The 24,997-nt window shown below is 38.1% G+C and overlaps 4 protein-coding genes across 17 annotated transcripts in view; 2 read left to right on the top strand and 2 right to left on the bottom strand.

The window, feature by feature from the left end:
• LOC107663114 (myocyte-specific enhancer factor 2D-like) overlaps positions 1-6,460 on the top strand; it is a 65,667-nt gene extending 59,207 nt beyond the window's left edge. For 8 of the 12 annotated variants that reach the window (XM_016453283.1, XM_016453276.1, XM_016453317.1 and 5 more), the window contains 2 exons: positions 1,183-1,233; positions 2,598-6,460. In XM_016453283.1, the coding sequence (XP_016308769.1) occupies positions 1,183-1,233; positions 2,598-2,988 (442 nt within the window). In that variant the 3' untranslated portion in view covers positions 2,989-6,460. The remainder of the gene's footprint in view (positions 1-1,182; positions 1,234-2,597) is intronic. The other 4 variants (XM_016453348.1, XM_016453341.1, XM_016453323.1 and 1 more) reach the window with 1 other exon arrangement.
• A 5,164-nt stretch (positions 6,461-11,624) lies between these two features.
• Positions 11,625-18,440, bottom strand: LOC107663107 (nestin-like). The gene is made up of 4 exons (XM_016453265.1): positions 17,253-18,440; positions 16,718-16,842; positions 15,712-15,785; positions 11,625-14,857 (listed from the first exon to the last, which is right to left on the bottom strand). The coding sequence occupies exons 1-4, from the start codon at positions 18,063-18,065 to the stop codon at positions 12,084-12,086; spliced, it is 3,786 nt and encodes a 1,261-aa protein (XP_016308751.1). The 5' UTR covers positions 18,066-18,440; the 3' UTR covers positions 11,625-12,083.
• A 706-nt stretch (positions 18,441-19,146) lies between these two features.
• LOC107663076 (C-type lectin domain family 7 member A-like) lies at positions 19,147-23,114 on the top strand. 3 transcript variants are annotated; one of them, XM_016453237.1, is made up of 9 exons: positions 19,147-19,506; positions 19,685-19,765; positions 20,028-20,078; positions 20,202-20,309; positions 20,839-20,873; positions 21,301-21,475; positions 21,548-21,705; positions 22,071-22,189; positions 22,461-23,114. In XM_016453237.1, the coding sequence occupies exons 1-9, from the start codon at positions 19,443-19,445 to the stop codon at positions 22,645-22,647; spliced, it is 978 nt and encodes a 325-aa protein (XP_016308723.1). In that variant the 5' UTR covers positions 19,147-19,442; the 3' UTR covers positions 22,648-23,114. The 3 variants fall into 3 exon arrangements, with proteins under 3 accessions (XP_016308723.1, XP_016308717.1, XP_016308729.1); XM_016453231.1 differs by having other exon boundaries at positions 20,022-20,078; XM_016453243.1 differs by lacking the exons at positions 20,202-20,309; positions 20,839-20,873 and having other exon boundaries at positions 19,148-19,506; positions 20,022-20,078; positions 21,284-21,475.
• A 74-nt stretch (positions 23,115-23,188) lies between these two features.
• Positions 23,189-24,565, bottom strand: LOC107663099 (G patch domain-containing protein 4-like). Its single transcript, XM_016453254.1, has one exon. The coding sequence runs from the start codon at positions 24,165-24,167 to the stop codon at positions 23,211-23,213; it is 957 nt and encodes a 318-aa protein (XP_016308740.1). The 5' UTR covers positions 24,168-24,565; the 3' UTR covers positions 23,189-23,210.
• Between the last annotated feature and the right edge of the window lie 432 nt (positions 24,566-24,997).

Here is a 24,997-nt window from a genome sequence, read left to right as displayed (position 1 = left end):
GTTTCCAGGGCACATTTAGTGGTGATACAAGTTATCTAGAGAGGATACAGGTGGTATTTGTTTACCAAAGAAAAAAAACAAAAAAAAAAACTTGATGCTGTGGATTCCCAAATGAACATGAAAACATCAGTAGCTCATTTAAACATAAGTATTTAATTAATTTGCATGTCGAGTCAGAGTACAAGCGTACAGAGTACAAGTACAGTACAAGCGATGAAAGTTTCACTGCACAGTTCATTCTTATGGGACATTCTCTAAAGCTTCTCTAAGTGAACAACTGTAACCAAGGGGTGAAAAGCCTAGCAAAAGATCAATGTAGCTTTTCTGTCACTAGCTGTTTCCTTATTATATATGTATGATAAGATGTTAGCATTCACATCATATCATTTTTGCAATGAAAATATTTTGTTTTGTCCTGCCTTTTCCCTCTATAAGTCAACTTAAATTTTTCTGTGAATTTAACTAATTTCTTTCACTGACCTCAAGAGAACGTATGAGTAGTTTTAATATCATCCCATAATTTGCGGCTTCTTCACTCTCATTTCAAAGAAGAAAATATTATTCCAGATATGCTGTAGGTATTAGGTTTAGCAGGACTGAGACAGTATTTTTATGTCTTCAGTACAGCCACGAGCAGATTTCATTGATCAGTAATGCAGAAACCTTACACCACTTTATCAGAGCTTCCCATTCTCCTGGCAGCAGCTGCTGTGTTCTCTGCAAATATACAGTGAATTCCAAATGAATTTCTCTCTTGTTATGCCTGAGGAACCCGTCATTACGTCCCACTGTGGCCCTGACTCCCTGTTCCTTCTAATATAAATGCTAATGGAGCCACGAGAGCTCCCCGCCGCTCTGCCACCCTGTCTTCTGTTTTCATGTCATCAAATCATTTTCCCTTGCGCCATGACTTCGGCAGCCAGGCCTCTCCTGACCGGACTGGGGTGAAGACTCACTCTTTCCGCTATGCATGACAGTGGGATATGTATTTCTGCTTTTGGAAGTAAGCATTCAGTTGGGTTTCTTTCTCCTGCTGAGCAGTCCATGTTAACTGTGCGTAGACACCTGTCTGTCTCTCAACTGTTGTAGATGAGTAAATGCTGTGACGTACGTGTGTGTTTGTCACATGATATTGATTATTGTAGATGCTAGAGTTGGTTTCGCCTGTCTCTTTCTCTGCAGTGTGACATCTCAGGGCAGCTTACTCTTGGGCAGGGAGGAAGGGATCAGCTGGTATTGTATCTGGCTTTTCCTCTCTCCGTCTCTCTCTGTTTGTTGTCTGTCTTGTGGCCGTTTTCTATGCGCTAATGGCGCTAACTCTCCCGCTCTCTCTCTTTGTTTTCTCTCTCTATCAGTCTCTGGCTGCTTGGCTGTAGGAAGCTGGGCTTTGTCTTTGTCAGTGATTTGCTGAGTTGGCCTTTTCTTTCTGTTTTGCATTAGAACATACTGAAACAGCACCTGCACCATCATCAATCAACCTGTACAGGCCCACAAGACCACACTCCATGTTTCACTACCCACTCACCCTCTCACTGTGCCATCTCTCTTTCCCTTAGTTCACTTACATTCTTTAATTTTGTGGTTTTTTTGTCTTCCTCTTCATTTCCTTTTGTTTGCTTTTAAATTTTTTCCTTTCTCTTCCTCTGCCATTTCCTTTCAGTTTTTTCTTTTTCATTTTCTTTCCTCTTCCAAATTCCTTTTTTTAATTTCTTCTCATTTTCTTTTTCCTTTGTTTCCCCTTACTTTACTTTTTGTTTCCTTTATTTCCTTTCTTTTTGCTTTACATTTCATTTAACATACATAAAAGTTTATTTTCTTTTTCCTGTTCCCCTTTTTCTTTTCTCTTTTCTTCTTTCCTTTCGTTTTCCATTTTTTCCTTTTCTGTTTCTTTTACTTTCTTCGTTGCTTTTCCTCATCCATGTCCTTTCCCTTTTCCTTTTCCCTTTCCTTTTTGATTTATTCTCCTTTTCTTTTCCATTTCCTTTCCTCTCATTTTTTCTTTTCAGTTTTTTCCTTTATCATTTCTGCCATTTCTTTTATTTTTCCTTGCCCGTTTCTTTTCCTTTCATTTTACTTTTCAGTTCCTTTACTTTTTTCTGTTTCCTTTTTCCTTCCACTTCCACTTCCTTTCCTCTTCTCTTCTCTTCTCTTCTCTTCTCTTCTCTTCTTCTCCACAGGAATAGTTTAGTCTAATCCCATCATCAATAATACACTAAATACAGTGTGTTAGGCTGCTGTCTAATTACACTGGCACATAAACAAACACACTCACTGCAGTTAAGGGTTTGTGGCATGTTTTGTGAAAGGAGGCTGATCAAGTCGTGACTGCATGGCTAGCAGGACTTAAGGGACAGAGATAATTTGTCTGGCTTCTGTGCATCTTATAGCTGCTTTGTTGTACTATTATTGTTTGTATGCTGATATGTGGCTGTTCAGAGGTAGTGCAAAACATGGTAAAGCTGTGGGTTACGTTGCTGTTTGTCCACACGTATGTTTGTCAAATTTCAAATGTATATTATTGCAATGCATCAAGTGTCATCATATTAATAGCAATATCCATGATGTTAATTATTCTTCTCCTTCTCCTTCTACCGTAGGCCCTTGGGAATGATCCCTCATGGAGCTACTCTGACGGTTAACACTAACCCCAATGTCAGCATCAAATCCGAGCCAGTGTCTCCTAACCGGGATCGCAGCACCCCTTGTTCCACCGCCGGGGCAGTGGGTGGCGTATCAGGCCTAACTGTGACCCAGTATCCAGCGAATCTGCGTTTGGAGCCCACCGGCCGTTCTCCGGTCGACAGCATCAGCAGTAATGGCAGCTCTTATGAGGGAAGCGACCGAGACGACGGAGGGCAGCCGCGCCATCCTGATTTCAACTCTGCCAGCCTGGGTCTTCTCCGAGCTTCCGGAGAGCAACCGGCTCAAGCAGAGCAGCAGGAGTCAGCCAGCGTGAAACGCATGAGACTGGACACCTGGGTCACATAAACGCTGAAAGAGAAAGCGAGAGAGCTGCTCTCTCACCCGCACATACACACACACCGACACAAACACACCCCTAGTGGCACCTGCTTTCGGCAGCCAATCTCAGTCCGCACTTAGACACATGCATGCGCCTGTCTCTCTGTCTCTCTCTCTCTTCCTGTCTCTCTCACTCTTGTCTCACTCTCAGACACACTCATATTTACTGGTGTGTGTGTATATATTTATATAAAATATGCATATATGATCACACACGCACTAGATCCTCACACACACACAGTTGCCAATCCAGGTGTAAACGTGTTCACGTATACGAGACTGAAGAGATGTACCAGGCGGAAGGTCATTTGGTTACGTCTCTGATATCCCCGCCCTTGCTCAGAGAGGCCGTCTGGATCTCAGATCAACTTTTGCAGGCCTTACCATTGACCCAAACAGAGTTTAGCAGCACTGCTCTGTCGAAACAGCATAACAACAGCTTATGTTGCATAGACAAGCCTGGCAATCTCTTTTTTTTGTATTGATTTCTCTTTTGTTTTGTTTTTGTATGAATGGTTAAATTTGCCATTTATCTTCTCGATTGACTCTTCCTCTCTTGCTTTTCCTCTTTTCTTTTTCAGCTCTTGAGCAGCTGCCTTTAGAATCGCTCCTGTTCTTTTTGTAACAACTTTAAAGTAGGATCTTTATCTTTGTTTTTCTAACTGTGCAAAAACTACGCATAGTGTGCGTGTGTGTGTGTCAGCCGTGAGACGGAGGTGCTCATTCATTCGATCGCTAAACACAGTTCAGCCAAAAAAAACTCCATTCGATCATGTTTGTTTTCCATCTTTCGTCGAATCGTAATCTCGCACCAGTCCCCTCGCTTGCACACTCCTATGCATGTGTCTATCGGTGGAGCTTGAAGCACAAATGCCGCTCTGCATCCTCGATTTTCTGCGTACACGTGGACTGTAAATGTGGTGTCGTTGATGGAAATGTAGATCTATCTGTACTAATGAGATCCAGGCGTGCAGGAAACACACAGATGTGTTCGTATCAGCCTGCAGTGTAACTGAGCAGCAGTCTCTGCCACATTATGCTATATTTATTGTTTTCGTCTGGCTGTGTAATTCAGAGATTAATTAGTTAACTTTATGGGATGAGTATGCTTAATTATTGTTTGTAAGATTCCAGGAATAAGTAAAAAGTGGTCAAAACAAAAGTCTCTGAGTTGTTTAACTCAGGATGGCGAGTTTTTAGATGTTTGAGATCATGTATATACAAAATTTATCAGTGTTTCAGAACAGGTCTATAGGGAAAGAGTTGGTGGCAAACACATCTCAGCTAGCTCATTTTAGCTAAGAAAGAGATGGAGGATCGTGTAGTGCTTGTGTGTGTGTGTGTGTGTGAGAAGCGTTGAGATTGTACATAGCGATGTATGTTCACATATATTATGCTGGGTCTTTCGGAAACAGCGCTGTAATCTCAGTGGAACCGTCTCCTTCAACCTCTACCTGTATATAAACTGTACCGTGTTGTAAGTTAGCAAGGTGGAGAGGCAGATGAAGGAGGATTTGACTGTTTTTAAGCGTGACTCTTTTCTGTCCTTTTTATCCTGATGGCACGCACTTTAAAATCTTTCCCCCTTGCCCGCTCGCACAGATTCAGACACACACGTGAGGGATTTATGCGTCCTCGCATTATCATTTTCACGATCAGTCCACTATCCGTCATTTTTACACCTCCATTTCCCCCAACAGGAATTTTCTAGAGCGATTTCCCTGACAGCTTCGAAGGGAATCCAGCCTCCTTTCACCTATAAGACGTTTAAAGCATTCAGGGAAGGACGTTTTTGTTTTGTGAGATCATGGCTTATTGCACTTCACATGTTTAACCGTGAACAATAATAGAAGAAATATGTAACGTTTTGTAAAAAAGAAAAGATAAAAGGCAACAAAGAAAAAAGAATGTTGTACTGAAATCTAGATTAGGCTTTCCACGTGTTGCAGATGTGACAATTATGTACACAAATCGTTTTCTGTGCATTAGTGTATTCTCTTACGTGACAAAGATGAAGGATGTTTCCGTGACGATTTTGAAAAATGATGACAGATTACGTGAAGACAGCGTTAGGGAAGGGAAATGGGGTTCAAAATTATTTCAAATATGGCATAGGCTATTCTCCTCTCAAACGATGAGTTTTGAGTGTTAGTAGGCTATATTTATATTCAAGGTGAGACTCACCTGTCCGTCATCGGCTTCTCTACCTCTCCCTTCATCCTCTCGTATCTTCTCTTTCTCTCGTTTTTTTCCCACTCCTTCACTCACAGAGGAAGACAGAAGCCATTTAATTTCTTCAACAGGTGACCCACCTTTTGTTAAACCAGATTCCAAACACACACACACACACACACACACACATACACATGATGTATGCAGTACCGGGAGAGTACGCGTTTGTTTGGACTCATCACAGACCTGCGTTCTTATCCCATCGACTGAGGTTCTAGAGAGCTACTGGGCGGATGATTTCTAGAACTGTATCATAGCAGAGTGAGGCCTCTGCAAGCGCACCCGCTGACTTAAAAGACTGTTGTGTCCTGAGCTTTGAACAAATGCAGTGGTTTCTATGTACGTTTATAAGATGACGGCCTGATACTCGAGGCCGGTGACTGTAAAGCGATGCGCCTGGGATGGTCCGGTGCCTCGAAGCGCTGGCTATGTTGATTTTTAGGCTAAGACAACGTTCGAAAAGCTCTCGCAAGGACCTCATGATAAAATTAGGAATCTGAGTAATCAAAGAAAAGACAATCGTCCGGTTAATAGTTCACTTTTGCCCCCGTATTCCCTTTGTATGATGTCTAGAGATTCTCACATACTTTTTCTCGTGTTAATTTGTGCTGGTGACAGTTTTATTGTCTGTTTTTATTATAATTGTTATGATGATTATCATTACCATTATCGACACAGATGGTAATAATGATAAATTTAGAGAGACGGTTTTTATTTTTTGCTTTTTTGTGGCGGTTAGGCATCCTATTTTATTTTAATTTGATTTGATTTTATTATATATGAATATTATATAAATATATTTTCATTTTCATTTTTAATTTCTTCAAAGGGGTGTTACTAATATTGCACGATTTATTAAGTAAAACAAAAACGTTGTAGTAATATTAGTACTTATTGCTACTTGAGGGAAGCGATAAAACAGGTTCAATAGAATGACCAGTTCAATGCTGCAATTTTTAGTCAACTGTACAATAGTATCTACACATAGTTAAGGTGGGACATCCACACATTTAATTTATTCTGATCAGACACAATGCATGGGCATCAGACAAGCAAAGAATGAGTCATATTATAAATAAACTGAAATGTAATTTCGATAAGAATATACAACACAAAACTAGAATAGAAATCGAAGAAAAAAGTTTAAATGAAGAAAAAGTATAGCTAATATATTGTGTTCGGCTAGTCTGCTTTGAGTTTTGTTGTACAAAAAAAAAAAGACAAAAAAAATCTGTTGTTTTCGGAGAATGATATACAATTGTGTATATTTTCATAAACAAAGTATGCACTGAATATGTTATTACAAATTCTATACTGCTTTTACAAAAGAGTGTTTGTTATTGTACCAAAGTATCCATTGTCCTTTATGACCCTCCCCTTTTGCGTATGTTTTATTGTATTTTATATATTAAATAGACAAGTTGACCTACACAGAATTGTGAGTCTGTCTTTTACAAGTTTCTATGTGGATGAAACGGGTTGGTTTGTCTTGTTGTCTGTTCACTCATTAGATTTATATTTACATATTTAGCAGACGCTTTTATCTAAAGTGACTTACAAATGTAGAAAAACAAGTAATCATTTTTTATCATAAAGTACCAAGAAAGCAAGCAGCGATGTCTTTCAAACAATAAAAAGTCTTACAAAATCCTAAAAGTAAATACTTAAATTTTGATTCTGGTAAGATTATTTTAATGTTTTTCAGAAGTCTCTTATGTGCACCAAGGCTGCATTTAACTGATCAAAAACACAGTAAAACTAATATTTAGTAATATTGCGTAGTATTATTACAATTAAAATATTTATTTTAATTTTAAAATATTTAATAGCCTACATATAGGCTATTTAATATATTTAAAATCTTCAGTGTCACATGATGAATGTTGATAACAGTTGTGCTGCTTAATATTTCATTTTTCTCACGATACAAACCGCAAATAATTTTTTGTAACATAAATGTCATATATATATCCTGGCTTTTTGAAACTTTAAGGCACAGTTACGGCCTTTTCTTTTACAATGTCTTATTTAAACTGTGCTGTGGCATTTCCCTTTAAGGCATTTTCATATCCGGCCACTAGATGTCAGCCTTTCACTTCACATCAACATGCTACTAAAATTCGAAGTTTTAAACCAGTTTTTGTCCCCTTCCCCTCATCAAATCAGTTTTCTAATATGCCTAGTTTTATAATATACCTACATGCTTTCAATTAGAGGAAATTCAGGTCTCCGGGTTCGTTGTATCCCAAGTTTATTTAAACCCAAATTTAGATAGAAAGACTGCTTTGAGATAAAACTTTGGGTTTGAGCTAATTATGTAAGAATGTTTTTCCCCTTATAGAGACACTGGGTTTGTCGTTGGAAATAAAAAACACAAATAATTCATCAACAGATCACAGTGACTCAGCCACAATGACATGACCTTGAGTGTGCGTGTGTCTTGTGCATGTGTCTTTTGGTGGTGTTGGCATTGAATTCAGACCATTCCTCAATGACATTCTGTTCAGCTAAGCACAGCGTCAGCTGAGTTTGTCAGTTGTGGCATCTGGTGCAACCATTGTGCTTCTGTTTGTAACAGGTCCCCACTTATTTGATGACAAATCAACCTATTTTTCCTAATGCACTCAGACACACAAACCATTTCATCCTTCAGAATACCTCCGTCATCCATAACAAAGTAAATGTCAATTTATGTATTGATTGACAGAGTAATTGTGTTCTAACATAGTTTTATTGTATTATTTCTCTAATAGTTGTGCTAAGATTGATTCAGCTCTCCAGCAGGCTACTGTTTGTCTGGGGACTGAGAGAATGAAACAAGCAAACAAATGCGCATTGCTTAAACAGACCCCACTAGAATTAGTCACCAAAAGAGACATATTTGTATGCATACAGCACAGCTTGGCAAATCAATATGAAATCTCGCCATGCAATGAGATATCATTGTAAAATATCCAAAATCATTCCTCAGATGTTCGATCAATATCTTGGTCATTATGATCAGCTTTCTCTTCCCTCAGGCAGTGGGATAAATTACAATGCGTTATATGTTTTCTAGCTTTTAATTAAAAAAAAAAAAAATTCTACCAGCTTAAAGTTTCAATTCAAGTTGCTTTTCTAATATAATTTTTAACTAATTATTTTTTCATTTAAATTGTATGTTTATAAAGGCCATTGGGTTACCCTTATACATTTATTATATGGATAAGAAAATATTCAAATCGCAATTTTGAAAAAATAAAATCATATTACAGTATTTAGATTTGTTTTATCGCAACATTACAATTTGAACGGGTACATTTGTAATAATTTTGCTAGCTCTAAACTCAAAGTTGTAAATAAAATAAGTCAATTGAAGTATGTTTTACAAGAAAATACTACTTCAGTCTTTATTCTTTAAAATTTCATGTTTCATTCAATGTATTACCTGCACTCTCAGAAAAAAAAGGTACAAAAGTTGTCACTGGGGCAGTACCTCTTCAAAAGGCACACCTTTGTACCTAAAGAGTCCATAATGGTACCATAAAGGCACATATTAGTACCTAAAGTGTACATATTAGTACCTAAAAGGTACAAAAGTGTACCTTTTGAAAAGGTACCACCCCAGTGACAGCTTTTGTACCTTTTTTTCTGAGAGTGTGTGTTACTTGTAATTATTTGTGAGATTTACTAGCCATTTTTAAATGAAAATTGTTTCATTACCAAATTACTTCCAACATTAAAAATGGCAATTTATTAAAAACATTTCCTTTTTTTTTTTCTTAAAGTTTTTCTTTCCCCAATCAGAATGTTGTCTAGCTGTAACTGGTAATCAATTCATATGTTTTTCCTGTGTCCTCAATATCACTTGTCACTTTACATCCTTTTTTGTAGTGTTTTTTTTTGGTGTTTCCATGTTTTCTACAAAACTTTTTTTTATTTTTATTTTTGTATTAATGCTCAATAACATAAGAACATTGTCAAGGAATTACATACAAATACATATAATAAAACAAAGAGAGAGAAAACAAAAATATTGTTTACTGAAAATACAAAAAACAATGAAAAACAAAAGAAGACAAGACAAGGAGACACAAGAATGCATACATTACCACTATTGAAACAATAACATACAAACATTGATATACAGGGAAAGCTTATAAATACATGTATTTTCTTTAAGCATTTCTTCATAATATTTTATAAATATTTGGGATTAAATACATGTATTTTCTTTAAACATTTCTTCATAATATTTTATAAATCTTTGGGATTTTTTGTTATTTATATAACTAAGAGATTTAAGAAGTGATATTAATTCAGTTTTAAAATGGGGATAGGATGGAATATTATTTACAAACGTTTGTTTATGAATAAAGAATTTGCCATGTAAAATAAAGAAGTTAACAATCTATTTTTATCATCAATATAATAAAAAATAATGTCTTTTAGACTGAAAGAATGAGTAACATTGGCTGAATCGAATATATAGGAGCCAAGGTCAGATGAAAATTGCTTGGATATTGGGCAATCATAAAACAAATGTGCAAATGTCTCTTCTGATTGCTTACAACAAGCACATGAACTGTCAATGTCCAGATATTTAGAAATATTAGAGTTTACAGGATATATTTTATGTAAAATTTTGAAATGTATTTCTTTAGCTTTATTGGAAATACAGTATTTTCCAGGTAAAAGCCAGGCCCTTCTCCAATCTATATCTTCTACCAAAGACCTCCAATAGAACTTTCCTCTTGGAGAAATTTTTTTCTTGAATTGAAAGATTTGGCGTACATGTCTATTGGTACATTTCTTGTCTAAAAAATCAATTCCATCCAAGAACAAAGTAGATTGTATTGTGACTGTTCTTCTTTGATTATATAGGGAGTGGCTTTTAACAAGATGAATTAACCCAGGTGAGATTGCTTTAACCACTGTATTAAACTCTTTTGGAGGAATCGGGAAATTGTGGTAAGTCATAAATTGCTCATAAGTAAAAAGGTTACCAGAGTCATCAAATAAGGAGAGGATACCGTTAATATTATTTTGGAACCACCTGGGAAAAATAAAGATTTATTTCTGACAGTGATATCACTGTTATTCCATAACTGTGTTTTATGAGGTGAAAAACTATGGACATAACACAGTTTCCAAGCAAGGAGACATTGCTGATGATGTTTTGTAGTATTCCGTGAACTAACCAAAGTTACAATGACATCATCATCATCATCCAGGAAGGGACATAATTTTTGGCAGAGGAAACAACAGCACGAGCATTAAGAATTAGAATATAGAAGTTAAAAGAATGATGATGAATGTCGGGTCTTGTCTAATCTTTAAAACACTCAGTCACTCGCAATCTGACATTGATAATCAATAGCAATCAATAACAAAGACAGATGGTGAAGGGAGCAGAGAGAGCTGAATGTCACACAGCCTCTGAACACATTTCAGGCTTATTGAGATTTATTTGTAGCGCCGTGGTCTCGGGATTCTGTGGTCATTCCACTCAAATAGCTTTTACATTGACACGTGTGAATGCCATCGAGATCAGATTTAAATAACAACCTCTGTCATTTCAACAGGATCAGATCGTCAATTCAGTAGGCTGGTTATGGAGTTGCACGCTGTTGCATCAGGGGTGATTGTGTGGCGTCCTCTTCCACATGAAACAGGTGTTGAAGCATCTGACCGCTCAGCTGCTGCCCTGCGTCACTTTTGTTTTAGCTCTTAGATCCTGTAAATCCTGCTTGTATTTGTGGGTCATCTGACTAGCTGTTTGATTGGACTAATAATAGATTTTTTATTTTATTTTATACAGGATATTATGCCACCAGTTTCTATCTGACTACATGTTCTGGTTAAAGTGGTGTTGGTTAAATTGCAGATGTATTCATCCAATATAGCCGCCATTGCCCCATTACACCCCTTCATCAGTGGCACCAGAGAGAGATGAGGTGATGTCATCTATTATTCATTGTTCCTTATTCTTTCCTTCTTCTAGTGTGGCCTCTTTGTCTCAGACCACTATTGTGTGGTTACCAGCGCTCAGTTCCAAATCCAAGTGTTATTCGCTGTCACAATGAGAGAATTTAGCCTGTTCAACTGGAGTTCTGCTTCACTGAAACTGAAATGGTTGGAGGAATAAAACTTAGAACTTTAAGAATCAAAACCTAGAACTTTAAATCTGTATTAAAATGTATGTTTGAAACAAAAAAAAATTGTTAAATGTCTATATCATAGACATCTATAGGGAAAATGTTGTGAGTTCATAGAATTATTGATCAAAATTGTAAAATGAAAAACAATAATAAAAAGGAAACACCAACTCAAATGATTTGCTATATTACTTTTTATTAATCTTTTCAGAATTGTAAAATATTAATCCATGTGGGTTTTCCATTATAACATACATCAGTGAAAATACACAAAAGTATTATATTTTTTAACACTGACAGATGAAGGTAATCGAAAAGCTGGTCTAATTGATACAGAAACAACAAGCATGAAGTAAAGCTTCATAGTAAATCTGTAAGAATCCTTTCTGCCCATGGCTGTCATGGAGTACAACGCCTTCTTATCCCGAGACGACAGCTGGCACATTATGCCAGGCTGTTAACTCGCATTACAGAGATCACATTGTACAATTACACACACTGCGCTGAGCAATCTTGTCTAGTTTAATTTCTGTGATTGTATGAAGGTGTTTTCTGTGTACTTTGTGTTTGATGTTGCTGTCTTCCACCATGAATTTTCATTTTGGCTCAGTAATATATCTGTCCATCCATGACCACTACTTTTTGGTTTTTGGTTTAGTCTGAAATGGTCTAACACGTCATCGGACAAAGCTGTTACTCATCACCAGAGGACCAGGAATCTCCCTCATCAACAGAGTCATCAGATAGGACCATCTTGCCTTGTGTTGGCTGTTCATCTTTATGCTTCTCATCCTGTCCTTTGAGAATGTCCATCTTTTCTTTAGGACTTACATTTGCTGTTGGCATTCCCTCCATATCTCTCCACTCCTCTCCAAAGACCATGGCCTGGTTTAAGTCTTCAGTCTTGGCAGGGTCATAGGTAGCTGCCATCTCCATTTTCCCCTGACTCCAGAAATCCTCCTTCATACTAGTGCTGAAAAAGCTATGAATCTCACTTTTCTTTTCCTTTGACTGAAATTCCTCCTCCTCTCCTGAATTGTTGCTCTCAAAGTCCATCACAGTCAGCACTTTTTCTGAAAAGCTCTCCACTGTCCTTTCAAGATGTTCTTCAAATTTTCCAAAGATGTTTTCTGCCATTTTATTTGGAATTTCTAAACTCTCAGTCTCATTTACTGGGAAAACGCCTGTATTTTCATCCATACTTGATGCGTGTGTGATCTCAGCTGCATCTGGAGCATTCATGCTTTTGCTCCAGATGTTAGAATTCTCCCAGTCATCAATCTGAGAGGCTTTAGGTTCTTCTGTGTTCTTCTCCTTACTGAGCACTTCTTCAGGCAAATTGTTGATGTCAGACACAGAATCAGCCTTGGAGACTCCATTAGTGAAGGTTAATGGCTGCTCATTAAGAGTAGCCACTGCTAAAAGGCTTGCGTTCTGAAAGCACTGGCTGGCATTTGGAGACTCATCTTCTGAGCCATTGCCCTCTTCCTGGTCTGAGTTGGGAATGTCTGATGTCCTATTGTCTGGCTGACTCTCCAAAGAGCGACTGTCCGTGAGATCCATGTTGGTGTGCATGGAAATTTCCAGAAGATCTTCTGGATCTTTGGTTGCAGCTGCATCTTGGAACAGAGTTGATGGAGTTTCAAAGAGGTTTTTAAGTTGATGAGATGTTTCAGGGAATGAGATTGGATGGTCCATGTCGACATGTTCTTGACTTTCATATGAATGGACTTTTTCATCCTCAGGCTGTTCAGTGTGCATATGTTGGTTTTCAGTCAGTTGTGGTTGCTCATAAACTTTGACATCATGATCTTCATCGTTCCTCATCTCTGTAATAACATCACTATCTTCTTCCAGGTTTCCCTTGAGCTCAATGCTTGCACTTTCTTTCTCCACCATGTCCAAACTTTCATGGACTTGAGAGTCACTTTGAAGCTTTATGCATGTCCTATCACCATCTTGCACTTCTTCTTTAGAAACAACATGTTCCGTCATCATCTCTCCAGTGACCTCCATGTCTGGTTCTTCTGTGAGATCCTCCATGGTGTTGAAGCGTTTGGAGGCACTCTCATTCCAGTGGCCTCCTTCCATTCTTTCTTTCTCATCCTCACTGTCACTAGTCTCACCGATGAGGTGCGAGGCTTGCACATTCCCGGCTGTTTCCTCATCACTCTTATAACGAATCAAGGGCCGAGTGTCTGCTAGCGTGTTCTCCTGACTGTAGCTGTCACACTCACCAGGATCGGTTCTCCACGAGGCTGATTTGTTTGGGGAGTCATCGTCTTCACCTTGGTTCTCTTCTTCTCCCTCAGATTCCTCAGGTAAAGGATCTTCTTCATTTACTGTCTGATCTGAATGGGGTTCAGTTGGCAGTACAGTCTTTTCTAAACTCTCCTGATGATCACTGTTCTTGGGAGAATCTACACCTTCTTCCAGCTCAGAAAAGTAACTTTTAATCACTTCTATCTCTTCTTCTTCTCTTTCAGTCACATTTTCATCTTCTTTTTTATCCTTTGTGTCAGCATCAATGTTAATTTCATCCTCTTCTTCCTCAGAGTCAGGGCTCACCACTTTCATCTCATTCTCTGGTTCAATTTCTTCCTGTCTGTCCCACTCATTGATTGAATCAATCACTACCTCAGTTTCACTGTTCATTTGCTCTCTTTCCTCCTCACTAATATTGCTCACATTGTCCTGTTTATCTACCTTCATTAAATCTTCATGATAGCCAAAATCACCAACCAAATCTAAAGTTCCTTGCTCGAGGAACGATGAACCCATTATATTGGTGTTTGCACTGATATGGCTAGATTTTAATGTATCATCATCCTTCTCTGCATCTCCGTATGCAAATGTGTGGCTTTCACTGATGTTCTCCGATCTTACATCCATCTCAGAGGTGTCATCTTTTTCGTCCTCTGCAACGGTTTTACTTTCTTCCCAAGCAATCTTAGGTGCATGTGAGATCCGAGTCATTTCATAAGACACTTCGGTGTCCTCATCTTTCCCTTCTTCTGAATCCCCTGCAGGATCTGTGAATGGACCAGCCCAGCTTTCTGTCTCTGAAGTTTGGGACAAGTTACTTGGTTGGTCAGCTGACACACTTATCAATGCAGATGCATCAGTTTTACATTCAACCATCTGAGCTTTCTTGAACTGTATTGGTTCATCCTCCTTAAGGGCCATGTCTTCATGTACTTTCTCTTGCTGTAAATGATCCACAGACTCCTCAGCAGCTTTCTCAGTCTCCTCTGAGATATGAACCTCTGTCTTTTCTGTCACTGAGATTTTGGTTGGTGTTCTTTGTGGAGTCCCTCGAGTCGAGGTCCATGATGGAGTCGCACTGGTCAGCAGAGTGCGAGAGGAGTTGATTGATCTGTGACTTGTAGAAACAGTATTGCTGACATGGCAGGAAGCAGCAGTAGTCTGTGAGGCTGGGTGGGTTCCAGTGGGCTTTGAGAGCACATCTGTAACAAGAAACAAGAAGATGGAGAGAAAGGCTTTGTCACACAGACAGGGAGCAAGCTCTTGCTACACTGATTTGTCTCTCAGTTAGTTGTATGATGTATGTGCTTGATTCACTAAAAATAACCAAATCTTCAAAGTCATTGTTTCAGGATTCTGACTACACTGGTTGCACTGTAAGCTTTTAATAATGCAACAAAATATGAGGAAGTTAATTTACAGTTAAAATACAGCAGAGTGGCTGATGTCCCATGCCCTGATAACTATGATGCTATTGGAACAAATGTGGTTGACTGGAATGAATAAAGCCCCAGGCTAAAGAGATAGATGGAGATAGTATGAAATAGACAGACATAGACCCTTGATCTGCCTCCCATGGGAGTCATCAGAATACACACTAGTCGTGAACTGTGAGTGAGCTGTAATGGAGATGTATTGATCATCTTTATGCTTTTCCAGGCCTGCATTACTGGAAAGTGGAGCCATCTGCTACAGTGACCTATGGGACTGGCACAGGAAGCTAGTTTTACAGGCTTAGACAGATACCTCAATATGCAATAAGCACACAATGTCACAATGTACTAATCATTTAACCAGCCCATAGCACAGCAGCATTAGGGAAAGGAGATCTGTGAATTTTGTTCACTGTAGTCTATAATTATTATTTTTCATATTTATAAAAAATATATGAATATTTCATATTTTTAACAATGTTTTTCTTTTCTGAAAAAAAGTTGTTTCACTTTCCCCATTGTCCAAACAGCCATCACTATAAGAAACCAATAATAATAATAATAATAAGAATAAAATAAATTGAAAAATAAATATTTATTTATTTTTTAAAAAAGAATGTTACCTAAAAAGAAAGCAGAGCTGGTCTTTTTTGTTGTTGGTCTGTCAATTCTCAGGCCCTCGCTGTCCAGCAAAGCTCTGGAAAGAAGCAACAGAACAGCTGTCAGCATCACAGCACTTTCTTTAATGAGATGGAGTCAGGTTCTTGAGCTGCAGTCCTGTGATTAGTTCTGTTGTTATGCAAATAGTATGTCAGATTTGTCATTGTCAGTCCATCTGCAGGATTCAGTCTGGCATCAATTAATTTACCTCCTGCACACAGCACTGACCATTTGCAAGGTTTGAAATGTACAAATGTACACACACTGTTAGTGTAACAGGTATCCTGCCAAATGCATGTATTGTAATTAACAAAAACAATACACAATTATTTTTTACAACAAATGTGGATCTTTCTTTTTTTACATATAAATGTATTCAAAAACTTTAAAAGACCTAAAGAAAATTTTTCATTAAAAATCTTTTGAAAGACATGGGCATCATATTATAATAATACAACTGATGTACACATTTCTAATAATTTTTACATATGTAAAACCCTTCCCCATCCTTCTTAAGTATCTGTGCATGTAATGCAATACAACTTCATTATACGGAGGACCAAGAAATGAGCAACAGCTAAAATGCTTGGGCAAAACTTAATTTGAATGAATAACACCCTCCACCCCACCCCCGTTTCACTGCCCCTCCTCCAAGCAGATGGATCAGGGTCAGTGCCGGGTAGCAAATGGAGAGGGTCCATTCCGTTTGACCTATCTAAAGTTACCCCTCTCAGGGTGCCTGAGATGCTTTTTAGAGCCACCGATGCATGATCATATTAGTTGGGCCTCCATAAATTACAAATCCCACAGTGCAGAGGAGGCTCTCCACTCTGGAAGCAGGGAGGAAGTGGGAAGACTCATCAAAAGCTACATCCATATTTTACTTCATGTAAAGATGAGTGTGAAGATAATAATAATAAGGGGAGGTTGTATTTTGCTGGTATTGGTAATGATGTTGAGGACAGGTACCTGTATGTGGCCACCTCCAGTCCAAGAGACATCTTGACCTGCAGCAGATTTTGTCTGTCCACCATCAGGCTGTCTATCTGCTGCCCCAGGCTGTCTTTCTCCAACTCCAGAGCATCTACTTGGGCCTGCACAAAGATATGAGACATATTTTCTTCAAAAATATATATTAAAGTGAAGAGAATGTAGAAAATTGCATTATTTATTATACAACATTAGAAATAAAATGTAAACATTTTTAAAGGAACAAAGTTAAATACATTTGTCCTGTTCCAAACTTGTATGACCTTCTGTCTTCTGTGGAACACAGAAGATATTTTGAAAAAATGTCTCAGTACTTTTTGTCCATACAATGAAAGCAAGGTCTAATGTTGTTTTGGACCCCAATGACTTCCATCGTGTGGACAAAAACAGATGAAGCATTATTCAAAATATCTTATTTTCACAGAAGAAAGTAATTCATACAGGTTGAAATGATATGAAGGTACGTAAACAATGACAGAAATTGAATTGGTTGTCCATAAGTTTAAATTAATACCTGAAGATGTTGAAACTCCTGTTTATGTTCTTCTCTCTGCTGCATTACATTTTCCTCCAACATCTGTCTTTTAGTCTTAGTGCTCTCAAGCTCCTTTGCCAGATGCTGAACTTGATGCTGGTTTTCTCTCTTCTCCTGATGAATCTTTGCCATGTTAGCTTTGGCCTGGTTTAGACTTTCCTCCAGACGTCCAACCAGTCTCTGATAGTTGTTGGTTGCCTCCTGCCAGGCTTGAGCTGCTCTGTGGCTGTACTCTTGACCCAGGTCTGGGATGCTGGTAGTTTGATTGGGCTGTGGGGCCATCAAGACTTGCTTTGTCTGTTTCAGAGAGGCCTGCAAGGTTTGCATGTTTTCCTGGTAGACTTGCATCTGTAGCAAGAGGTCTTTCTCAAGCTGGCCAACCTTTTCTCTAAGCCATATCTGAGCTCTACGCTCCTCTTCCAGCTCCTTCCTGCTCTCCATGAGTTTTCTCTGTGCATCAGCCTGTGCATTCTTTGCCTTCTGTCTTTGAATACTCACCACCTCTATATCCTCCATCAAGTTTGCCACTTCCAGTTCCACACAATCTTTCTTCCTCCAGGCCTCCTCCAACATCCTCCTGGCCTGGCTGAGAGCCTCCTCTTGAGCTTTGTGCTGGCCTGGTGGTTCCCTGCTGCTCTTGAGAGTAAGGATCTTCTCTCGCAGTAGCCTGTTTTCCTCCTCCAGAAGCTTCACATGGCCTAAGTACGATTCGAGACGCTGGTTCAGCTCCAGCATCTGGTACTTTTCCTCCTGAAACTGGGGGAATGGTAGTCGGACACCTAGAAGCTCCATCTCAGAGTGGTGGGAAATGTTAAGTCTCACTGGAACTGTGCACAGAGGCTGTGAAGGGCTGGAGGTCTTTGTGACTGCTAAGTGATTATAATGACAGGCTTGACGGTGAGGTCTGGACCACAGTCCCAGTGCCCAGCAGCTGAATGGACAGGGGAGAGAAAGACCCTCCTTTCATAGACAATGAGAAGGGGAAGGGCGAAGGAGTTAAGGAGGAGGGGTGGATGATCAGAATGTGAGGGAAAGCAGTGATCTCATTTGGAGAGTTAACTCTACCACTGCTGGATTACTTACAAACCAGTACTACTTTCTTTCTCCTGTGGAACGCAGCAGGAGATATTAGGCAGAATGTTAGGAACTGACATCCTCAGTCACCATTCACTTTCAGTGCATCTATTTTCTTTTCTTCTATACGGTAAAAAAGAATGATGACTGAGATTGTCTGTTTGGAACAACATGATGATAATGGCTGAATAATTCTTGATGTTCTCTACATTTTGTCACATTAATTTACTGCTCTCTCTTGTGGCAATATGGTGACATTACATCAGACAAAATAGTTTCCTGACAACCAAGGATGAATGGCAGGATGAAAATGATCTATAGTGAGGAGGTAACTACTCTTATTATTATATAGAGGCCTTATTTATTTATGACTTTTTTACACATTTACATATAGGTTTATCATAAAAATGTTTTAATAGACTGTAAAAAAAATATGGCAACCTACAATTAATTTAACTCAACTAACGACTGACATCTTAAATATTTTTGTTCATCGAATGAGTAACTGGCAGTCTATTGAATAAAAAAAAAATCGTATCAAGGCAATTAAAATCTATCTATCTATCTATCTATCTATCTATCTATCTATCTATCTATCCATCTATCTTTTGTTAGAACAACTTTTTGCAAATTGCATTTTTTTTAAAGCCTAAGATTTAGTTTAGACATTATAATAATGTCTAAATGTGAAAATAATTCACATTTGCATAGTAATGGGACTAAACTTCAAAATTCCTCTTACAACTCAAACCACAACGCATATAAGTTTATGTCATAGGACAGGGAAGAACACAGTTTTGAAAGATATCACTTCCTCTTTCAATAATAATTGGCTATTTTATTGTTATTAAGCTTCTCTAAATGTAGATTGTAGAATTAACAGTGCTTACACTTCAGACACCTCCTTGTATATGAATATGAGGGAAAGTATCAGTGTTATAAATGAGGCAGCATGTTCCGTTTTCTGACAAAAATCTGTTCTTACCAAATTCGGAATGCCACAAATGTCTCTGTTCAATCTGACTGACTGGATTTAATCATACTGCTGCTTTCTCTCTGCTCAGCAGTGTTTGTGGATTGTGAAGGTGAGCAAGTATGGAAGAGGAGCTGTGCTATTCAACAGTCTGCTTTAAGCCATTTGACAATCAGAAATCTACAGGTATGTTTTTTTTTGTTTTTTTAGTGATGGAAAAGAAACACAAGATCTAACCATTATGTTACCACAACATTTGCTCTGTTTGCTTGGAATATTTTAGAGTAGTTTTAATTTTTATTTATTTATTTATTTGAATGATCAGAATATAAATGAATGAATGTTTGTCTTATTAATGTTAAAGTGCCACAGTTAGAGGAGTCTGTATTGTATGCGGAGGTGAAAAGAAAACAATCAACTTCACAGACACCTCCTGAGACCTCAGGTAAGAGGTCAGTTTTACCAGAAAAATAAAAAATCCGACTATAACTATAAAACTATTTTTATATTTATGTAGTTAGTATATTTAAAATAATCTATCTATCAACTGTATATATATATATATATATATTAATATATTTAAGTAAAAAGTTTTTTTTTTTACAAATCTGACTGACATACAGATTATATCACTTCTTTCAAATTTTAAAATAAGTTAAGAGTTACATGCTATATTTTTCCTTTTCCTCTTTCCTGTGCAGCTGCAGAGCGTTCATTAAACAAATCAGTTTTGTCAGCACACGATTCTCTGACTGAAGGTACAGAAAAAATTATACCTATCATTTAATCCTAACAAAACAAATGTATCCAAATTGTCAAATGTATCCATGTACTATCAATGCTCGCACTATTGGACTCAAACTAGTGTTATTCTTATTCAGCAAAAGATGCTGCCACCCCAATCTTTTCAGCATACAGACGAGCTACAGTGTTTCTGGGGCTGCTCTGCTTCCTCCTGCTTGCTGCGTTAACAGCTGTCAGCGTTTTCAGTGAGGATAAGCACTCGTTCATATACACAATACCAAAATATCATTCAGTCCTACATTTGGATGTCCACATTTGGTTGTGTGCTAGTCCTTTGCAAGGAAACTCAAAACACCACGATTAACTGGTTTAAGTATATTTAATCAGATCTAGAACTAAAAATAAATAAATAAATCAAATAAAAAGAGAAGTTAGTGAGTACTCCTAATGTAACCTCAAAATTTACCAACATAAAAGTTTACAAATGTGTCAAGAAAAGGGAAATGTTGCTGTGTGACAACACTGGAAACTTTCTCATGTGTCCTGTTGTCTTATGTCAGAAATTTCACAATTTCCTTCAAGCTGATATGGTGCAATATAAGCCAATGGTGTTATTTATGAGTAATTAAGGACTATGCCTACTAAACTCTAACTAAACTCATAAATACTAAAATATCACAGAACCACTGCATTGTATTTGAAAAAATAGTCTACAAGTATTTAGATTTAACTAACAGTTTGCCTTTTTTTGTTTGTTTGTTCTCTGCCTTGCAGACTACATTCACATGTCTAAATACAACAATATTCTGGTAACAGCAAAACCTGATAAACATACAGCACTTAAAGGGATAGTTCACCCAAACATGACAATTCTGTCATCATTTACCCTCAAGTTGTTCCAAACCTGTATGAATTTAATAAAAGAAGATACAACATAAAATATTTTGAAGAATGTGGGTAACCAACTAGCAGCTGGTCTTCACTGGCTTCCATAGTATGAAAACAATACTAAGGAATTCAATAGGAACCAGAAACTGTTTGGTTACCCACATTATTCAAATATCTTTTGTGTCCATACAGAAATCCATACAGGTTTGGAACAACTTGAGGGTGAGTAAATGATGACAGAGTTTTTGTTTTTGGTTGAACTATCCCTTTAAATAGTTAAAAATTCCCTCTCTGCTAAACAAAAAGGACTTTAATCATGTTTTAACCATAGGAAATCACTTTATACAGGTCCAGCACACTCAAGCGAAAGCCACCAATCTGCAACTACTGGCAGACAAGGAAGTGCTGGAGCGAGAGAGAGCCAGGCTGACGACACAGGGTGATCAGATGAATGGCACACTGGACTTCATACTGAAAAAAAGCAGCTTTTTAGTGGATGAGTACCGTCAGTCCACTGGAAACGGTAAGCTGTTTTACTGAATCTGGAGTGAAGTCTGTTTTTCCTCCCGTTAACCTGAGCTATTCTCCATCACAGGGGTCCAGTGTACACCTTGTCCTCAAAAGTGGATTCAGAATGGCTCCAGCTGTTACTATTTCAATGAAGACTGGCCCTGGAAAACGTGGACAGGGAGTCAAGAATACTGCGAGGGATATGGAGCTCAGCTGGCCATAATAGACAGTGTGGAGGAACAGGTATATAAAATTAAGTATAAAAATATACAAGAATGTTCTAATTTTTCTCTCTTACTCAAAGACTTAATCTATGAACTTAAAAATAGTTTGTCAGTGTTCTTACAGTATTTCCACTAGTCCCAAAGAACTGTAAATAATATCTTTTCTGATGAGTTCACAAAAATATGTACTATAAACAATTACTTTCAGCATTTAGCAAAAGTTGTTACAAAAGTGACTTAAAAAGCTTGTTTTAACGTCACATTGTGATCAACAGATATCATCTGGTTTACACTGTGCAAAATGTATATGATTGCCAACAGTAAATTTACTGTATGATTTCCACATGATTATAACACTGTTCTCATCATCTTATGCAAATTCAGGAATTCATCAATCAGCAGACCGAATCATATTATGACGAATATCATGGGTACTGGATCGGACTCTCTGAAAAGAAAGAAGAAACTTGGGTCTGGACCACTGGCGCTGAACTTGAGGGAGGGTAAGTCTAAAAAATGGCAACAGAAGAATAATTTGATATATAAAATCAAATAGCTTTCAATTTTTAAAAAAATCATTAACTAAACTATTTCATTTTTATATATATATATTTTTTTTTACTGTAGTAACAGGCAGCATTTATAAAAAGAAAAAGTATAAATATCTATTTCCTTTAACTGAAAATAATTTTCCTTTTGATAAACCATGAAAAAAAAAAGAATCAATTACAATTACAAAGCAAGCATCTGATGCTTTCCATATTTTCCTTTCAGATTCTGGGTCAATGGCCCCTCGAAAGGATACATGGAATGCGTTCTGTCAGTGCCCAGCAAAAACCCACTGAAAAGCTGGATATCAACAAGTTGTTACATGAGGAATAGATGGATCTGCGAAGTGGACGTTTTAACATGGCCAACCTTCCTTCAAGCCCAACAAAACCAAAGTGGCCCCTCAACATGAGCAGAAGACAGAACAAAAGACAACCATCTCAAGAATAATTTTATTTTCAAATTCAGTTGAAGTTTGATTTGTTAGCAATGTTTCAAGTTACAGCTCCAAGAGAGACACACATACTGTAGGTAAATGTCTTATGCACCATTCTTCCCGTCTGTCAAACAACATCCAACTTTATTGTGACTGAATAAATACTTCAGCCACACAAATCACTCCAAGCTGTTCACAGTTCATCACATGTTTGTAATTGTCGATATGCTATTTAATATGCATTACACAAATGTATCGCAAATCAGTCCAATAAATAAATTTCATGTCACCTGTGGGTCTCAAGCTTTAAAAATTGACCATGATTTGTAAGAATAAATATGAGTGCTGCATAACAAACGTGATCTGAAGTGTCTCAGCTAATAGTCTGTTACTGGAGAACTGATCCTAGCATTTCAGCAGCAGCCCAGATTCTGATCTACTTATTGTGTTTGTAGTGAGTTTGGTAGAATGCAAGTTAACTCTTTGCTTTTTTTTTCTGGCACAGTCTCCTCAAACTGCACATTTTCGACCACCTCCTGCTATTCCTTTTTGCTTCGTTTCATTTTTTTGTTTTTCTTCCTTTCGTTCTCCTGTCCTTCTGTTTGTGTGTCTATTATCTGTGCTTCATTGCTGGTGTCTTCTGTTACTGTCACCGCAGTAGCTGATTTATCCACATCTTCATAGTACTCCATGGAAGAGCTCTTTTTCTTCTTTTTCTTTTTGAAGGCATTGTCAGATGTTTGTTGATAGTCAGTACTGCCCTCCAGTGGTTGTTTGCTGTGTGCGTCTGTGGATTCCTCACTGATCTCATCTGCGTCAGCCGTCTCAGCAGCCACCTTGGACCGTTTTTTCTTTTTTTTCTTGTGTATGCTGTCATCTGTCGGCAGGTGTGTGTCTTGCTCCTCTGTTTTGTGTGTGAATGCCTCATTCACATCTATGCTGCGGTCTCCATGAACACAATCCTCAGGTGCTTGTTTTTCTTTGCGATTTCTCTTTTTCTTCTTCTTTGGCTCCGTATCTGCGATCATATTGTCATTCACAGAAGCATCATTAGACTCTTTCCTCTTTTTGGGTTTGCTGTCCTCAGTATCATTACTTGAAAGGACCTGTGTTGTCATCTTATCTTCATGGATGTTATTCTCTGATGGTATTCTCTGCCTTTTTGATTTCTTGCGTTTTGTTTTCTCTTTAATATCTGGACGTCCCTCAGAATTTAGACAATCTGTGTTGCTTGTGGATGTTTCAGCAGTGTGGTTCTTCTTACCATACTTGTTCATGAACTCCTGCTCCTGCTGCTCAAGCCGGGCCAGTTTGGCACCCATAGTGAGTCCATGTCTGGCTCCTCTATTCACACAAACAAACAAACAAACAAACATGTATTTAAGTAACCAACATATCTGACATGGTGTTGTTACTGATAACCAAACACTTTTTTGTAAATTGAAATATAGCTGAAATATAAATATTTGATGAAAACCAAGTATTAAAAAACACATATATACACACCCCGATGAGCCATTGCATTATGACCACCCCAGCCTACAGTAACGAGTGAGCCTGGCAACCGAATGATGCTGCAGATACAGTTCACACTGCCAGAACCGTCAAGGAGTGGCTTGAGGAACATGATGATGAATTTCTGTTAGGCCTACAAATTCACCTGACATTATCCCAATCGAAAAGTGGCTTCGTGTTACATCACCACCACCCCGCAATGTATGGGAACTGGAGGACCTGCTGTTGACATTATGGTACCAGATACCCCAGGAGACCTATCGCTGCTGTTTTGTGTGCTAAAGGAGGTCCTACGGGTTATTAGATACTATAGGTGGTCATTATGTAATGGCTCATCGGTGTGTATGCATGCATATACAGTATCTCACAGACGCGAGTACACCCCTCACATTTTTGTAAATATTTTATTATACCTTTTCATGTGACAACACTGAAAAAATTACACTTTGCTACAATGTAAAGTATTGAGTGTACAGCTTGTATAACTGTAAATTTGCTGTCCCCTCTAAATAATTCAACACACAGCCATTAATGTCTAAACCGCTGGCCACAAAAGTGAGTACACCCTTAAGTGAAAATGTCCAAATTGGGCCCAAAGTGTCAATATTTTGTGCGCCCACCATTATTTTCCAGCACTGCCTTAACCCTCTTGGGCATGGAGTTCACCAGAGCTTCACAGGTTGCCACTGGAGTCCTCTTCCACTCCTCCATGACGACATCACGGAGCTGGTGGATGTTAAGAGACCTTGCGCTCCTCCACCTTCCGTTTGAGGATGCCCATGCTTGGCCAATCCATCACCTTTACCCTCAG

The sequence above is a fragment of the Sinocyclocheilus anshuiensis genome, unplaced genomic scaffold, assembly GCF_001515605.1.
Source record: "Sinocyclocheilus anshuiensis isolate Anshui unplaced genomic scaffold, SAMN03320099.WGS_v1.1 scaffold3274, whole genome shotgun sequence".
NCBI lineage: Eukaryota > Metazoa > Chordata > Actinopteri > Cypriniformes > Cyprinidae > Sinocyclocheilus > Sinocyclocheilus anshuiensis.
This window is presented reverse-complemented; position numbering and strand designations above follow the sequence as displayed.

Bases quoted from the DNA above. Each gene is read 5' to 3' on its own strand.
- LOC107663107 (XM_016453265.1), bottom strand. From the start codon at position 18,065: ATGGAGCTTCTAGGTGTCCGACTACCATTCCCCCAGTTTCAGGAGGAA. The intron at 16,843-17,252 runs GTATTAATTTAA...ATCTTTGTGCAG, and splicing joins AGGAGTTTCAACATCTTCAG to GCCCAAGTAGATGCTCTGGA. The intron at 14,858-15,711 runs GTAACATTCTTT...TTCTTGTTACAG, and splicing joins CAGCTCTGCTTTCTTTTTAG to ATGTGCTCTCAAAGCCCACT.
- LOC107663099 (XM_016453254.1), bottom strand. From the start codon at position 24,167: ATGTGTTTTTTAATACTTGGTTTTCATCAAATATTTATATTTCAGCTA.
- LOC107663076 (XM_016453231.1), top strand. From the start codon at position 19,443: ATGGAAGAGGAGCTGTGCTATTCAACAGTCTGCTTTAAGCCATTTGAC. The intron at 19,766-20,021 runs GTAAGAGGTCAG...TTTCCTGTGCAG, and splicing joins GACACCTCCTGAGACCTCAG to CTGCAGAGCGTTCATTAAAC. The intron at 22,190-22,460 runs GTAAGTCTAAAA...TTTTCCTTTCAG, and splicing joins GGCGCTGAACTTGAGGGAGG to ATTCTGGGTCAATGGCCCCT.